The sequence below is a fragment of the Notothenia rossii genome (genome assembly GCF_949606895.1).
Source record: "Notothenia rossii genome assembly, chromosome: 1".
Classification (NCBI taxonomy): Eukaryota; Metazoa; Chordata; class Actinopteri; order Perciformes; family Nototheniidae; genus Notothenia; species Notothenia rossii.
The window spans coordinates 13,004,572-13,019,552 of NC_136912.1; the positions used below are offsets into that span (position 1 = coordinate 13,004,572).

General features: G+C 40.7%; 1 protein-coding gene across 5 annotated transcripts in view; it reads right to left on the bottom strand.

Moving 5' to 3' along the window:
* Nucleotides 1–14,981, bottom strand: part of inpp4b (inositol polyphosphate-4-phosphatase type II B) — a 166,189-nt gene that overhangs the window by 125,817 nt on the left and 25,391 nt on the right. For all 5 annotated transcript variants that reach the window (XM_079678930.1, XM_079678929.1, XM_079678927.1 and 2 more), the window contains exon 4: nucleotides 9,831–9,947. In XM_079678930.1, coding sequence (XP_079535056.1) covers nucleotides 9,831–9,947 — 117 coding nt within the window. The remainder of the gene's footprint in view (nucleotides 1–9,830; nucleotides 9,948–14,981) is intronic.

Sequence of the window (14,981 nt, forward strand, 5' to 3'; positions counted from 1 at the left end):
AGCACTTTTTATAAGTAATTAATTTCTGTAGCTTCTCCGCTTAGATTTAGTTGGTTGCTTTTAATGAGCGTGCACTATTCAAACAACTATTTTAACGAATGACTGCTTACAACCTCACAACAGAACTAAGAGTGCGCTTAATTTCAAACAATTATAAATATTCATTGGTGCAATAAGTCACTTTATTGAAGTGCATGTCAACACAGTGGAGGAAATGATGTGGAAAAACAACTTCTTATTATTTCCTTAATAGAGTAGACAGGAGTTTGAAGTATTGTCAGCTATTGAAAATGATATCATTGCTGCGAGAAAGCTCTCTAAGCTGCGGCTTTGGAAAGAGCCTGGAATGTTTTCCATCGCTCCAGCCTGACATGTTTCGCCGCCAACAGCCTGTCCATGCAGCTTTTCAGCCATGAGAGACATATGTAGTGCGAACCTGACATGGCAGAATGAGTGCTCAGTTGTCAATAAAATGCTTTTTTTGTATTTAAACGTTCTTGTTTCAGGAGTGTGGGACGATTTATTCCCCCTCAATTGTCATCTGACTGGCTGCAGCACTTTGTGCTAAAGTTAACAGGATTTTCATTTTAATAAGAAAAAGGCAGACAGAGCAGCACATTCAAATCTGTGAGGGCGAGCTCATGTTGAAGAAGCACTTTAATTCATTACTATGTCAAATGTATCCGTCTTAGGAAAGGCAAATCCCATTCCGGTTTGGAGTCATGCCATAAGGTTTATATTCTGAATCCATAATATTAAAAGCTGCCATGGTGTCTTTAATGATGAGCTTGATTTGCAGGCTGTGTTCACAAACAAGTTGGACTTTAATATCAGCCTGTCATCCAGATATTTTCAACTGGCCTCGACCAACACATAAACAGCACTTTTTAGTTGCTTTAATTTAGCCCAGACCCTTAACGCAAAATGTTCATCTAAAGGTGTTTTACTTCTGAAGAGGTCGCTTCACAAATGATGAAACAAGGTTGTTCTCTCCTTTCTTTCCTGATGTTTTATCCGCTTGCAATGAGCCATGAAACGCTGAAGCCATTGGCGTAATGGGAGCAGTGTTAAAAACAAAATGAGATGCTCTGTATCTAAGTGAATAATTAGCAAGGCTGTCAAAGCACTGAAGTTTCAACTTGGAAATAAGGGTTTGAATCAAGGACAATGTATCGAAAAAGATTCCTGAAAGACACAGTATGGAGCAGATAAAAGAGAGGTACGTCCCGGGTTTGGAGGAACTGGAGCAGTGAAATTGTGCAATTCATCAAACACACTTTTTGTTGCCTGCCTTGGTGGAATGTGAAATTAAATGCACATAAATGAGCATAATTAACGACCAGCTAAAGTGCGTAGAATGTGAAGACGACAAAATGGGAACTTCCGCGTACAGTTTATCAAATCGTAATCACTGAGAGGGCAGCACTCTCCCTGGTGAAATTAAAGGGGCTCCTACAAATCATACTGTAGATATATCGGGAAAAGGTTTCTTACACACACCCACGAGCAATGCGGGTAGCCAGAGTCCACCATTCAAGTTCCCACTGTTTCGACGTGTCCCCGTCCGTGTGGCACCCTTGCCATCATCATGATTGACAGATGTGAAACCTGTCACCTCCATGGCACTCACTCGTCTTTGCTGTGATTGGCAGGAGTCACACCTCTGCTTACTTTCCTCAACTTATTTTAAAAAGTGTTCGAAGATAGGGCCAATCAAACAGCTTGCTTTTTGACATAATTGTCTCAGTTTTTTCTAGGATTATGTCATTTATCTTGTATTACTCCTGGAGTTCAGTGTGTCTCGGGTGCTGATGTAGTCCCTGCAGGCTAAATCTGCAGGAAAGGTTAAGGAGCAAGGATTTAAAAAAAAAAAAAAACCTTAACCACACCAATGGAGCTCCTCAGTGGCCAATAGATGGACTATCAGAGCTGTGCAGCAGGCAGCTGTGGATAAGCAGGTAGTGCCACTCATCCAGTCATCAAAGGGTGGGTGGTTTGCATTGACTTTGATTGGTTTTGAACCACAGAATAAATTGGCTACGCATTCGGTGTGAAAACAGAATGAAAGTAGAAAAGTGTGTGTGCAGACCACTTACCATTTATTGTGGCAGTATACGGCTGGTTACAGGTGTGAATGTGTTTTACAGTGTGAATTTGAGCATGGCAAAGAAATAACTACCTCCAGTGACCACCCTGGAATAATAATAATTCAAAAATAATTAAGATGTCAACCATCAATGTCACAAGAAACAGCCTTGCCCTGAGATTTAACAGACAATGGCATTATCAAACAGGAGGCTCTTAATATAGTTTTTCAGAGGCGGAACAAAAAAGAACTAATTTAATAAGACAGAGACACTTATGTATCGATTTTCTTTGTGACATTTTAATATACTGTGTTGACAGAACACTAATTGGGCAAGAATATATTCATCCATTAGCATGGCATGCATTACAGCCGTACACCTAACACTAAAACAGATGGAAATGGTTTCGAACTGCTCATAGCTAAAGAACCATTCAACTATATGATATTTTCTGCCTGGTAAGACTGCCAGCGAGCATCAAAAAAGAGAGGTCACAAGTTTGTCTAATTTTAACCTCGTTGACTTGAACAGCAGTACTTTTTAGCACTTGTGACATTGGCTGACATTGCCTCAGTGATGGTGAGGGAAGCAAAGTGGCCATCAGACAAGAGACAGTCCTTATCTGAGGACTCTTGCTCTCGTAGGTTATCACTGCTCAGCTGTCCACCCAATCACTACCCAGCCCTTTCTTGGATATCTCTAAGATTGGTTCTTGTAATAGTGTGTCTGTGTGTGTGTATGTGTGTGTGTGTGTGTGTGTGTGTGTGTGTGTGTGTGTGTGTGTGTGTGTGTGTGTGTGTGTGTGTGTGTGTGTGTGTGTTTCTGTGTTTCTGTGTGCACATGTTCCCTCCAGCCCTCTCTCACTGTCTGTTCTGTTTTCCTGTCCAAACCTCCATCCCCCCCCCCACCCCCCCACCCATCCTTCTGGCAGTAAACTTGTGCACTTACAGAAAATTCCCACCACACTGACACTCATCCAGCTAAAAGCAAGTGCCTATGCCAAAAAAATGTCAAGTCACCGCCTTTTACACATCATGATTATTGACAGGGCAGGATTAACTGAGGCTGGGATTCTCCATACTTCAGCAGTTCATAATTGGAGCGACAATTCACCGCGGGAAGGTGGCGGCTCAACCTGCCTCCTGAGAGGTGGCGAAAATCTGACAGGCAAATAGTTAATAATCAGTTAGACAGCACCATGACATGGGGGGAAGGGACTGGAAGCTAACACAATATCCAATCAATAAATATCTGTTCAAGATTCGTTTTTGATTATTGAATTTTTATGTTTTGGAATAAATAAAAATAAAGAATTTAAATATGTATGCTCAATTCTAAGTTAACAGATATCTGAATTATAAAATAATGTAGGAGATGCTTGTACAGGCATCTTTCTGAAGGAAATTCATCCACAGTAAAGAGGCAAGCCCTTAATTGGTGATGAAGGATTGAGGCTTGGCTTTTACCAGGCTAATGTCGGTCTAACACATTGATGTTTTGCCAGGTTATATTTGATCTAAAGAGATAAACACTTAGGTACTCAAACAATTTTTTGAAAAGAATATATCACTATCTATATGCTGCTGCTGCTACTGTTTGGTATTGGCAACGATGAATGCAATATACATAATTATCAACAAGTTTAAGCTGGTAAATTATTTGTGTGTGTCTGATTCACCTGAACAAGTAGGACAATATATTTTGTGGTGCTAATCTCTAATGAAAAATATTTAAGATTTTCATCTACATATCCTAAAATAATATGAGTATTTAATTGGATAGCTCACTGTGCCAGCAGTGCAGATGTGGCTTATGCGTTTTAAATAAGGAAAGCTAAAACATAATTCAAGCAAACATCATGACATGGAACATGCAAGCAAAGGCACATTTATATAACTGTCACATTAACTGCTAATGGTCAAATGTTCTTTTGACAAACAGCTCACAGAATGAAAACCTTCATTTTCTTCATGGCAGGGACATTTTTCGAGAAAAAACGAAATACATTTTCACCTACGTTTTGTTTTTTTCACACAACATCTATACAATTGTCTGTGTGTGTGTGTGTGTGTGTGTGTGTGTGTGTGTGTGTGTGTGTGTGTGTGTGTGTGTGTGTGTGTGTGTGTGTGTGTGTGTGTGTGTGTGTGTGTGTGTGTGTGTGTGTGTGTGTGTGTGTGTGTGTGTGTGTACTGTACGTGGGAAGTAGGCCGGCAGTAAGATGACATTTTGATCTGTTCTTTATTCCATTGCCCTCTGAAGCAAAGACATCTAGCTATACCGATTAGTGAAGATGGTGTGTGTGTGTGTGTGTGTGTGTATGTGTGTGTGTGTGTGTGTGTGTGTGTGTGTGTGTGTGTGTGTGTGTGTGTGTGTGTGTGTGTGTGTGTGTGTGTGTGTGTGTGTGTGTGTGTGTGTGTGTGTGTGTGTGTGTGTGTGTGTGTGTGTGTGTGTGTTTACCAGAGGAAGATGGCCATTATAGTAGCACAGTAAAAAAAACCTTCTGCTGGTGTTTTATTTGATTGAATACATTTTATAGAGGCTTTATAGAAAATGACCAGACATGCGCCATTTTCCAGTTTAACGCAGATGAGCTCTTTTGTTTGTCGCACTTCAGCGCGCCTCACAGAAGCCAATCCAAATTCCTCATTGCGACCCGTAATGGGAATGCAAACTGAAAACCGCATTCCACATTAATTCCAGATTGCGGTTTGCAGAGGCAGGATAAATGAGGCTGTGATTAGAGAGAAGAGCTCTTTCACAGGAAGCTGTCCTATCCCTTTATACACGAGAACACTCAGTAAGAGCACCGCACTGACAACACACCGCAGCCTCTCATTAGCAGGGTGTCTGCTAGCTCTTCACAGAGGTAAGTGAGCGCTAACCCGATGCACCAAACACACATATCATCTTATTTGCCTCTTTCATATGCTTTTAACTCAAAACCTATTATCTATGTTACCTTAGATGAGCCCTGCTCTCATTGATTATGAACTTTAAAAGATAATGATAATGGCTACCAAGATTGAATCCAAGGCTTGTAATTAAAGGCTTCTTCGACCACAATTCCTACTTCAATCTCAATGCAGGTAAAAGCTGTTAATACTTGAAAACGTAATTTTCTCCAGCCTGTATTTCATATATTCGTAATTGCGTGATTTCTACTTTAAAAGGGCAAAGATGTTTTTTTCTCATTAATCATTAATTACACATTTTTGAAGATGCAGCAGATTAGTTATGGATGGCTCAAAGATTTGGCTTAGCTCATGATACAATTGCATGTTTATGTTTGTGTGTATGTTTATGTTTATTAAGGATCCCCATTAGCTTTTGCTCTTGACAAAAGCTACTCTTCCCTTGAACAACATTCAAGACATAATTCCTGACATCATTAACAACATCACCAATATCATGAACGATTTACAACATCATAAACAATCTCATCCACTTTCAATATCAATCTCAGCCAAGGATGAGTGCACAAGACACCCACCAGTACATGATTTCTGTTAGGAATACCTTTTTTAAAGTCAGAGAATAAATGTCTTGATTCAGTAATCAAAATGAAAACCGAATGGATATTTATTGCCGCTTGGAGCGACTAAACGTGCAGTTGCAGGTAAGACGTCAGTGACAAAGTAAGGCTAGCCTTTGACAGCCGGAGCTTGGGGGGGGATCACTTACACCTGAGAGATATCTTATCCAGTCTGACTCCTTCTCCCACCTCCACTGCCTCACTTATCGTCCTCTCAGCCCTGTGCGTACTCTCAAATATTCATGACCATGCAGCCAGTGTCATCTTAGAATATATCTAAATGGGAAGCCCAAGGCAGAAGGAAATCATCCCACTATGAAATTCTCTGGTCCTCGACGAATGTTAAAGCAGTCATCTATAAACTTCCCTCCATCAGTCCCCTCCCCCCTCACTGTTACACGTTCTTTCCTTCTTATTTCACTTCTTGTGAACAGACATGGCATATAACACAAAATGGAAACATTTGCAAAATGTATTTTAATAAATATTCAGTGGTTGCCATGCCATATGTGCTCTGTGCTTTTCATTGCAATGAATCAGCTCGTGGCACAACATCTGCTATTAGAGCTGAAAGTGATATGTACAACTTTTGACAGCTGATTTGTAAAACACACACACACACACAGACACACACACACACAGACACACACACACACACACACACACACACACACACACACACACACACACACACACACACACACACACACACACACACACACACACACACACACACACACACACACACACACACACACACACACACACACACACACACACACACACACACACACACACACACACGCAAACATAGCAAACTCCCCCCATGCTGGCTTTCTCTGTCTCAGAAGCTAAATTAAATGACTGAGCCTTGGCTGAGTGATTCTGCCACTTAAGCATTTGGAGGCGGACGCATTGTGCCAGCTCATGTTCAGGGTCATGCTAGTGTCACTTAAAGAGTCTCTAATGAGACCCAGACAGGCACACAGTGTCCAGCCGACCAGAGCCGAAAATCTGAAAGCCACAGTATGAGAACACTAGTGCAAAGAAAAAAGGTATTGAAAGGCCACTACATGAGGTGTAATGAGAGAAAGAGACAGTGAGGATTTTATATAAAAAATAAAAAAAACACAACAGAATCTCCTGATCGGACATTTTTCTTTTTTAAATTATCACAGAAAGTTGGATCTATCTAATGTAAAATTGTGTAGAAGAGAGTTAAAAAGGCTCACCAGTGACTGTCCGGTAAGGCTGTTTATTCAGTTTTAAGATTAAAAGTCAAGCTTGAGTGAAATGCTGCGTTTTATATAAGATATATTTATGACAGACTGTCAGGAGCCACTGAGATATATCACTCACAGCGAGACAGAGTGAAGGACAGGATGAAAAATGGAGAGACATTAAACATGTCCAAATTCAAAAGCAGTTCAAAAAGTATTTCATCCAGTGTCTATACGTTACAGTAGATAGGGCTCCACAATATGCAAAAAACAACTAATTTAGATTATATTGAACCATATTGCAAACTGCGACATGTTGACGACTCATTATTGAAACATTATTGACATAAATATATATTAAAATGATTATATGGGATTTTGAGAGGATCTTTACGAGACAAGCATTTTTCATTAAATCTGTAGAATGCCGTTGGTGAGCAGCTGGGATCGTGCAGCAACAGATAACTTATTACTCAGATATTTTCACATATTTAGCATTTACCAAATATTGCATTTATTCCGTATTATCATAGTGTTAACAGAAGCTCCTAAATACGAGAACTGCCTGTTTTAATATAGCTGTACTTGAATATAGCAGTTGAATATTTTACCAGGCACCAGTAAAATATTTGTATATGTAGGCATTAGCTTGCCCAGCCTCTGTTCAGTCAAACCTCTGGTGGCAACGCACAGGAGGAGGAGGTGGGGATTGGATTGAGAGTTTATACAGTGTGAAGCTCACATGGGTGTTGTTCGACATGAATATTCAATACACACCTCAGAATAAACCATTGTGTTTCCATTTCAAGCAAATTCCATCTGGGATTGTGTTTCAAGGCTGAAGAGGCAACAGATGAATCTCTATACAGTGAAGCACTAAAGATAATGCCATTCCACAGACATGCAAAAACATGGCGTGCTATACAGTAATTGAAATTCAAATAAAAGTAAACTGATCATCTGTTGAAATGACACTGGGTGCTAAAGCAGCAGCAAACTCAGTGAACAAGCTCACAACCATTTTGTAACATTTGGCAAATGATGGTACCCTGGCACAGTGCTGCACAATCTGGAAAGAAGCTGCAGCAGGCTGAATGTATAACTAGTTGGAAAGATAAATTATCAGCAGGTGGAGTTTGTATTAGCCTCCATCTACTCCCATCTTTTTTTGTTAATACCAAGAGACAGGATGCCTGCAGAAGCCATAGAGGGAACAAAACATATTTCCAGGCCACTATTGAATTTGTGCAAACACCTTATACATTTCTTGGCCTTGATTTAATAAAAGTATGTCTATGTTTTGATCGATCTCCGGGCACAAATTAAATAATTAAATGCACAAGGCCAAGTCATTCATTCCAGACGCCACCTGCGTAGGACACCTTGGTTGCAGAAGGCCGTGGAAAGGGAGTCTTTAATTGAGCTTCACTTTTGCTTATTTGATGTTGAGTTACTGTCAGTTGGCAGCTACCAAGTTGAAACTAATGTGGCCTTGCAAGCTTATTATCAAATGAATGTATCACTACTTGGAGCCGGTGAAATTGACTTCATCCTTCAAGGAGAAAGTCTGGTCTGTTGAGATGGCTTTCTGTAAATACACTTATATTGTGCGCAAAATAAATACAAACCTATTAGTAAATTGAGGCTACCAATTTACAGTCTGTACTCGGATAAATAAATGGTAGTCCAGGTGAAAAGCCTCTACTGAGAAGAACACATTTGTCAGGTTAAACTTATTCTGATTGTATGAATTTAACGCTCCTCATAATAATCCCATAGAAACAAATGTAATTTGAATTGTCCAGAGGAAATGTTTTTTGGAGGTGCTTAAACAAAACAAGAAGTTTGATGGAGCTCACGACGGATCTTGAAGAGATAAAGCTTTCTGTATTCATGATGGTTGAAATGTATGAAGACAGAACTTGTGCAGAGTGGTAAACCAGTCTTTGACTTAGAAAAACATACAAGCTTGTCTTCATTTAAGTCAAGCTTGGTGCGGTATCTGAAGATGAAAGCGATGAATGAAGATAGTCAGACTGTTTGACTCTGCATAACACCTCGCTGTTGGGTCTGCATGAAGGAACTGTCTCAGCAGGTGGAAAAAAACAACACAGTTGCAGACCAAAGCAAACACCAATTTGCACAACCCACCCACCTTGGTTCAAGACACCACAGCTTACTCTGTACCGGCGTTAAAACAGAGGCCTTAATGTGATCCATTTTCAAATACTAACAGCTGCAATGAAGGAGTCCTTACTCACCGTAACGCTCATGAATGTTTCATAGTAAGTGATGCCAAATTAAGATCTTGGTGCCCAGGGTTGTGGGCCGTTTGATTAGGATCACGCGTATACACCCACACTGGAGAGCCTGTTATAACGTCTGTTTAAAAACGTCTGAATCACAGGGCCCACCCATTCAGAATACCATGTCTGGCATTCCCACTGATGTGCCGGCGGATTTTCCCATGGGATCAACACTAAAGGATGGGCTGCCCGGCTTGAATGCTCCAAGACTCAAGGGTTTGGACTCAGACTGCCTTAAATTATTGATATCCCAGAGAGTACTATAATTCAGTGCCTGTTATAAATCAGCATCACTGAAATCTGTAGGATATTTATAAACATAATGAGATTCTGCTGAGGATTTCTCGCAGCTTTTCATGTTCACCCCCTGGAAAGTTTAAAGCTCCATCCAACGCATGAAGGATGACTACTTCATGGCGGGCTCTAAAAACATTCTCATTCTCATCTCTCACACACACACACACACACACACACACACACACACACACACACACACACACACACACACACACACACACACACACACACACACACACACACACACACACACACACACACACACACACACACACACACACACACACACACACACACACACACACACACACACACACACACACACACACACACACACACACACACACACAGTATATTTTCAATATGCAACACACAATTGTTTACTCACTGATTCCTGGCTCTTGTCCTTTGCATCATACACAGTTAGCTTGACTAGTGTCTCCGGGCTGGCAGGATACTCTGACGGGAAGGTCACTCCTGTCAGAAACAGGGGGTCTTTGTTCGCCTGTCAGAGAGAGGGACAACACAGAGAAAGGGTGAGACACTTTATGTGTGTGTGTGTGTGGTGGTGGTGTGTACCTTATATGCACAGAAGTACTGCAACACTCATGTTAAAAAAGGAAAAAGAAGCAGGAAGCCAAAGGGATAGAAGGAAGGAGGGAGATTTTGGTGGGTAAATAAGCCAACAGCTGGGCTCAGTCTGTCCTTCTCCTCCCCTCGGCGTTTCGCCCCACTCCCCCCTGCTGCCTCTCCTGGGTAGAAAGAGAGAAGATAGAGGTCTCCCTGGTGGGTCTACCTGGAGCTCTGGCATAACTACAGTATCTCAACTGAGACTGCAGGCGAGGAGCAACAAATGTTGAGAGGTAAATTGGCACAGCGGCATTCTGGGCAATGGGATAGAAGCGGTGTCCACAGCAGCAAACACACCAGAGGGCTGCATGGCATTAGCTAATTTTCACTCAAAACTCGTTTCACTTTACCCAGTTATATCCCTTAACTTCCATCCATTTGGAACAGCGGGGCACGTTTTGCCACGGCCTGCAGAGACCTTGCTTTTATTGCACTGTGAAAATGTCTCAACAAGGTTGTGACTGGCATTTACTTCAGATTTAAGCCTCTCTAAGACAACTGCAGAGTGAAGACTTTTATGCCACTTGCGTCACTTTTTGGGAGAAATTGGTTTTCAGACAAGAGAGAGGACAATGAAATAAGGCGGGTTTCTCTGCCTCCCTAGTTTCAATTATTTTCTTTTTTTTTACGGATTTTTCTGACAGTCTTTTATACCCCAGGAAGTTTACTTCGGATGTAAGAACCTTTTAAAGGAACTCAAAAATGGAGGGTCTAGGGACAATATGTTACCCTTTCCTAAAGCTGTTAGTCTACTATCCCATCACTCAAGGGTTTTCACTATAAGTAATGGGTTTCTTTTGGACGGAATTTGTTTTTACTATGTTCAATCTGAATTTACTTTAAAATAAAAACATCTATATTGATTCTGACTCTTGTACATCCAACTCATAGGTGTATCATTGCTTTGAGAACAAAGATTATTAATGTACCCCTTTTAGAAGTAAAGATATAGTCATTTGTTCTGGGAATGTCATTTTCGAGCCTGAGACCTGAAAAACAGGCTTGGGGCTTAACAGGTTAAAGTCCGCATCTAGGGGTTAGTACTTGAAGAACGTTCAGGAACATGATACACAGCACAGCATCAATCTGCAGCAGCAGTGTGTTTTTGTCCATTGTCCAAAGCTTTGTCACATCAAAATGGACTTACAGAAGACATCCTAAAGATGGACTGACAATGAAAACCAGGCGACGTTGAGCATCTAGGCTTAAGTATAAGTAAAGTTTGAATTGTGAAAGGAGACCACACACTTAAAAGGTATGAAGGAAAATCTCCAGCAATATGATTTAAACTGTCAATGTTGGGGGGACATTATTATGATGGAACTGCATCAACCAGTGTTTTGAAAATATATGTTATCATTTAAATGAAGTTAGAGATTCAGCTGGCGTGATGATCCTTGCTGTAGCTCAATTGTAGAGCCTAGTATGGAATCTCCAATGAATAAAAGTGAACTGAATGGCACCAGGAGCTGATCGTTCTTTCTTGAAAACAAGGATTGTGAAGCCACTTGGAGTTGTCTACTTAAACAAATTCAAAGCACTTTGTGTTTACACGAGGGGCTTCCTCTCCCCCTGCTGCACTCTGATGGGCGTCTCTAGAACACAACCCTCTGGGACCCAGTGGGACCGGGTGGGGAGACGTAATGAGACTGACACAGACAGACTGGCAGACATGTCTGAATGTATGGTAACGCCCTTCAGTAAAAAAAACATCAGCAAAGAAATTAGGCCTGGTCATTTGAAGGTATTATGGTTGAAAATGTCCAATATCAATTTGAATGACACATTTATTTAGTTGGATGAAACTTACTTAGCTTAGTTTGAATTGGAATCTTTCATTTGGACAAAAACTAAATAATCACAATTCAAAATGTATTAAACATTTGAATGTTGTGGCTGGAATCGGTTATCCCAAAATTGGTAACTTCATACTGTATCTCAAATGTTGCTAACTGTGTATCCAGCCCACTCTCTTCAGTCTGCGTACAAATGACACGACTTTGAAAAGGTGTGCAATAGATACGTAGAAGTCCGATTTTGCGTGCATATGATACTCCCACGTTACGTTTGTTACGTTTGACACCGTTGATCATCGTGTCTTAAAACAGAGGCTACTCAATACTGGCATATCCAGCCATGCAGTGGGGTGGTTTGTGAACTACCTCTCTGAAAGGTCCCAATGTGTTCACTTTGATGGGCTGTCTTCTGAGTGGTTAAACATTGCTAATGGTGTTCCTCAAGGTTCTGTTTTAGGTCCACTTTTATTCTCCATATATATCAACAGTTTAGGTGAAAATGTGGATGAAGCTACTTTACATTTTTATGCGGACGATACCGTGATGTATTGTGCAGGTCCCTCCATTCAGGAGGCGGTTGTTAAATTACAGGCTGTTTTTAACATTATTCAGACTCAGCTCTCTGAACTAAAGCTTCTTTTAAATGTGGATAAAACCAAGATAATGCTCTTTTCAAAAGCTAAAAAGTCACCAGAGCCTGTTTTAGATATTGTATCAACGCAAGGAACAAAACTTGAAGTTGTTGCCTGTTACAAATACCTTGGTATCTTGCTTGATGACTGTCTCTCTTTTAAACTTCATGTCAATAACCTGCTTAAAAAACTGAGGGTTAGGCTAGGTTTCTTTTTCAGGAATAAGTCCTGTTTCTCGCTTGAGGCCAGGAAAAGGCTAGTCACTGTGACCTTTTTACCTGTGCTGGACTATGGTGATCTGCTGTATATGAATGCACCTGCCAACTACCTAAGCAAACTAGATGCTGCGTATCATAGTGCTCTGAGATTTGTCACTAACTGTAAAGCACTTACTCATCACTGTACATTGTATACCAAGGCAGGTTTACCATCACTCACTGTACGGAGGCTCAGTCACTGGTACACTTTTATCTATAAAGCTATGTTGGGCAAACTCCCGTATTATATCTGTTCATTGATAAAGCAGAAAGTTGCAAGCAGCTATTGTCTGCGATCACAGGATATAGTCTTGTTAGATGTGCCAAGAGTAAGGACTGTCTTAGGTAAGACAGCTTTTATGTGCGCAGCTCCACTTGCTTGGAACAGTCTACAGGCAAAATTGAAATTGAGCATTTTTATTTCTTTGAATGTATTTAAGGCATGTCTAAATGAAATGCTTTCTGACACTCTGGGTATTTGTAAATGTTGAATATGTAAATATGATATCCTCTGTTGTTTGTATGTTGTTTTTATGTTTCATGTGGAACTAAATGATGCAGGTCTCCCTTGTAAATGAGATCGATGATCTCAAGGGACTAATCCGTCTAAATAAAGGTTTGAAATGAAATGAAATGAAATGTTATGAACGTATCTTAAATGCGTTTATTTTCTACACATATTTGCCATTTATTTAACCCTAACCCTAACCATAACCCAATAAGCTGCTGTGTTGTTTCTTGCACCGCAAACATTAAAACTGTCATTGGAACGGCGATCAAGCCTGAAGCCACAGAGCTCTTTGTTTTAATGTTTGAGGTTCAATATCAGCGTATCATATGCATGCAACATCGGACTTCTACGTATCTATTGCACGCCTTTGCAAAGTCGTGTCATTTGCACGCAGACTGTGAGACCGGGTTGGTTTATCAAACCTTGATATATGATTTCATGTTGATACAATATCATTGAATTTGAAGTATTGCATTGGGGAATAAAATAAATCAAATCAGACACCATGGGCATGATGCTGAATTTGGTCTACTTGAGTATAAACTCACATCACTGCAACACATAAGTTGATCAACCACATTTTGTGTTGTATTGATTCTGCCCACTGGCGGCGGCATGTAACGTATAACAATAATGGCATCGCAGTTCTTTGATTGACCCTGACTGTCGATCATTACTCCGTTTAAACTACATATTGTTAAGCTACCAGGCTGGTTAACTATTAATACTGGTGGTAGCACACAGGACATGTTCACTTCTGCAAAGTGAGTCAAGTATTTGGCGGCACATTCCTGGAGTAGATCAATCAAAAAAGAAGAATAAAGAGCAGGCTGAAAGGTTAAAAGAAAATGTGCTGTAAAGTTGTGTTCACAGATAAAAAAGTAACCAGGGATTATTATTTATTTGTTATGAACACAAATACAATGAGCTGAAATGTTTTCCCCAAGTAAGGTTTATTTTAATTGTATGCAGTTTTTGGCCAGCCAAGTAATATTTTGGCTGTATAATTCTTTCTGTTTACCTGCCATTGGCAGACACACCAAAAACTAACTTCTGGACCCGGACTGAAACTCTGGTAAGATGCAGACCAACAAGCCTCGAGCTCTTGGCTACAATAAAGGGTGTTTGGAGCCAAAGCATGAAGCGCCAGTAATACTGTACAGCAATGTTCTTAACACAGACACACAGAGACAGACTTTCAGAGTTTAACTGCAAAATCACTCACATAGCGAACACACAGACACACCACCTCACCACTAGCCCTGCTGAAGCTTCAGAAATCTTCCGTGTGCTGACAGAAGGGAAATAAAACAAGTCTATCGCTTCTTGTTTCAGCCTCCATAGACGTGGTTATACCGGTCCTGATGCCCGGTGCCGTTTTGCCGCCAAGCCATGAAGTTTTGTGGTTTGTGTTCGCTAACATCCCAAACACACAGCCTGATTCAGCACAGCGGGTACAGACACAGTGGAACCAGTGCGCTGCTTTGGGCTCAGTGCAAAGCTTCATATATATCAGTACTGGGTATACTGACAAAAAGACCATTATACCAAAGAATGTGCAGGTACACACATATACACACACACACACACACACACACACACACACACACACACACACACACACACACACACACACACACATGCACACATAAGCCCTTACACTTCCATCACTGGCACTCTGAAAAGGCCTCATTCAGACTTACCAGCATGGTT